The following is a 2,692-nucleotide window of genomic DNA, read 5'->3' on the forward strand; positions in this document are numbered from 1 at the left end:
ACATACTCAGAAAGGTAAAAGTGCTATTGAAGGTCGCTAGTTTTGTTTCTGCATTACGAATAGCATGAAGTAAACTCTGCAAAGTCTTTATACCAGTCACTTTGGACCATCAGAATAAGTCTGTGTGAGAACTTAAAAAAAAAAAAAAAAAGCCATTTGCTAAGTGTTAGATTCATTAAAGAAAATCACATTACTTATTTTGTAAAACAGCACAGCTGCAGAAGCCAGGGTGGCGTGGCCACAGAGCGGAACCTCACTTGCCGGTGTAAACCATCTTAGTCCAAAGCAGGAACCTGAGGGTAGGAAAAGCCAAAGAGAGATGAGATCATTCCCATGCAAGCAGGTCACAGATTTCTCATTTTCTTCTTTCCTAAATATTTCTCTAGAATGATGAATAGCCAAAACATGTTGTAAAAGGAGGAATGATGGCTAGGCAAGCATCGTAGGGCTCCCCAGTGCTAGATCTGGAATGGAAACATTCAGGTTCACCAACACCCTCTCCCCCAGATGAACTGAAAACCAAATCGGAATCTCCCGCTCTATCTACTGTCTGCATGCAAATAATAAGGGGGCATTTTCCTTAAAGATCATCCCCCCACCTAAAAATAATTTCTGGTGTCATTCAAGAATGATTGTAAAGCGGTGGCTCACACCTATAATCCCAGCACTTTGGGAGGCTGAGGCACAATTGCTTGAATCCAGGAAGTGGAGGTTGCAGTGAGCCAAGATCATGCCACTGCCCTCCAGCCTGGGCGACAGAGCAGTTCTTTAAAAAAAAAAAAAAAAAAAAGCATATTTACTTTGTGCAAAGTTGTCTGTCGGGTGCAGTTTTCGGATAAAAGCAGTTTCAGAGAGGTTCATCTCCCTTGCAATTTTCTGATGCATGTCTTCCTCCAATTCCTTAATTAGAAACATAAGATCATTGAGGTTTCTGTAACACAGATCAGACTTCCTTTGGACAACAACTACCATTAATTTAAAAGCAGTTTATTAATAATAAAAGTTATATGCTTAAAAGGAAATAATTACCAAGGAATTCAAGACACTTTTATAAAGATTGGTTCTCAGAAACCCATGTTTGCAGTACCCTGTGAAGAAGAGTTATAAATGTACAAGCTGGAATAGACTGTGAAAAACTGGCTGGCCTGGCCTGTCTTTTGTCACATTAAGATCTAGTCTAGCTGACAGAGTGTGCTCTCTTCTAAAAACAAATGCCATGCAAGGAAGTACCCCAATCTCCCTTGCTTTGTTGGTGAAAAAGAGGTTCAGCACTCACTCTGGGCAGGCTGGACCGCTCCTCCCCTGTCTTTGCATGGTTTACTCCCTTTCGTGGGAAGGGCTTCAGGCCAGGGGTCACCTCCTCCAGTAAGCCTTCCCAGACCACTGTGTCTAAAGGTGTTGTCTCCTCACCAGTGCTTAGATGTCCTGAAATTGCCTGGTATGCCCTTTACCGTCTGGCCTCCTCACCTCTGATTCTAAGTTCTGTTGGAGTACGGACTATGCTGTCTTGCTTTGTCCGGACCTGGAACAATGCCTGATATTCACCCCAGCACAGTAGGAGGTCAACAAACATTTGTTGAAAAACTAAGTACATTATTTCACTTAATCTCATTTTTAAAACCCTCAATGTAAATATTTTTATACCCTTACAAATGAAGAAATTAAACAGAGAGATCATATAATATCCTAAGACCACAATATACCTAATAAACACTACAGTGATTAAGAATGAGAGCTTAGTTAGGCGTGGTGGCTCACGCCTGTAATCCCAGCACTTTGGGAGGCTGAGGAGGGAGGATAGCTTGAGTCCAGAAGTTCAAGACCAGCCTGGGTAACATAGTAAGACCCTGTCTCTGTAAAAAAGATTAAAAAAAAAAAAAAAAAAAGAGCAAGGGCTTTAGCTGGGCATGGTGGCTTATGCCTGTAATCCCAGCACTTTGGGAGGCCAAGGCAGGAAGATTGCTTGAGACTAGGAGTTCAAGACCACCCCCCAGTCTCTATAAAAAATAAAAATAAAAAATTTAGCCGGGCATGGTGGTGCTTGCCAATGGTCCAGGCTACGTGGGAGGCTGAGGTGGGAGGATCACTTGAGCCCAGAAGTCAAGGCTGCAGTGAGCCATGATTGTGCCACTGCACTCCAGCCTGGGTGACAGAGCAAGATCCTGTCTCAAAAACAAAAAAGAAAAGAAAAAGAAAAAGAATGAGGGCTTTCCAAATGTGGACAATAGCAACAACTGGCCAGGCACATGCCTATAATCCCAGCACTTTGGGAGGCCAAGGAGAGTGGATCGCTTGAGCCTAGGAGTTGAAGACCAGCCTGCGCAACATCATGAGAACCTGACTCTAAAAAAATATTTTTTACATAGTAACAACTAGTGAATCTAGGGGAAGGGAATATGCATGTTCACTGTACCATTCTTGAAACTTTTCTGTAGGTTTTTAATTTTTCAAAATAAAATGTTTTAAAAAATTATGTGGGTTTGAAAACAGAATTGAATTTCTATCCTGGGTGAGCCTCTAGTAGCAGTGTAAAAGTGGGCAAGTCATTTAATCTTATGGCCTCAGTTTCCACACCTTTAAGATGGGAATAATAGCACTTAAGTCAAGGTTTATTGTGAAGATATATACATGCATACAAACACACACACACACACACATTCCTCAACTCAAGAAAAAAGTGGACCCGGCTGGG

At 41.9% G+C, this 2,692-nt stretch overlaps 1 protein-coding gene across 1 annotated transcript in view; it reads right to left on the bottom strand.

The window, feature by feature from the left end:
* PBLD (phenazine biosynthesis-like protein domain containing) overlaps window positions 1–2,692 on the bottom strand; it is a 56,244-nt gene that overhangs the window by 12,755 nt on the left and 40,797 nt on the right. Inside the window, exons 3-4 of the mRNA XM_011994106.1 lie at window positions 801–900; window positions 195–293 (exon numbers count right to left, since the gene is read on the bottom strand). Of these exons, the coding sequence (XP_011849496.1) occupies window positions 195–293; window positions 801–900 (199 nt within the window). The remainder of the gene's footprint in view (window positions 1–194; window positions 294–800; window positions 901–2,692) is intronic.

The sequence above is a fragment of the Mandrillus leucophaeus genome, unplaced genomic scaffold, assembly GCF_000951045.1.
Source record: "Mandrillus leucophaeus isolate KB7577 unplaced genomic scaffold, Mleu.le_1.0 Scaffold441, whole genome shotgun sequence".
Classification (NCBI taxonomy): domain Eukaryota; kingdom Metazoa; phylum Chordata; class Mammalia; order Primates; family Cercopithecidae; genus Mandrillus; species Mandrillus leucophaeus.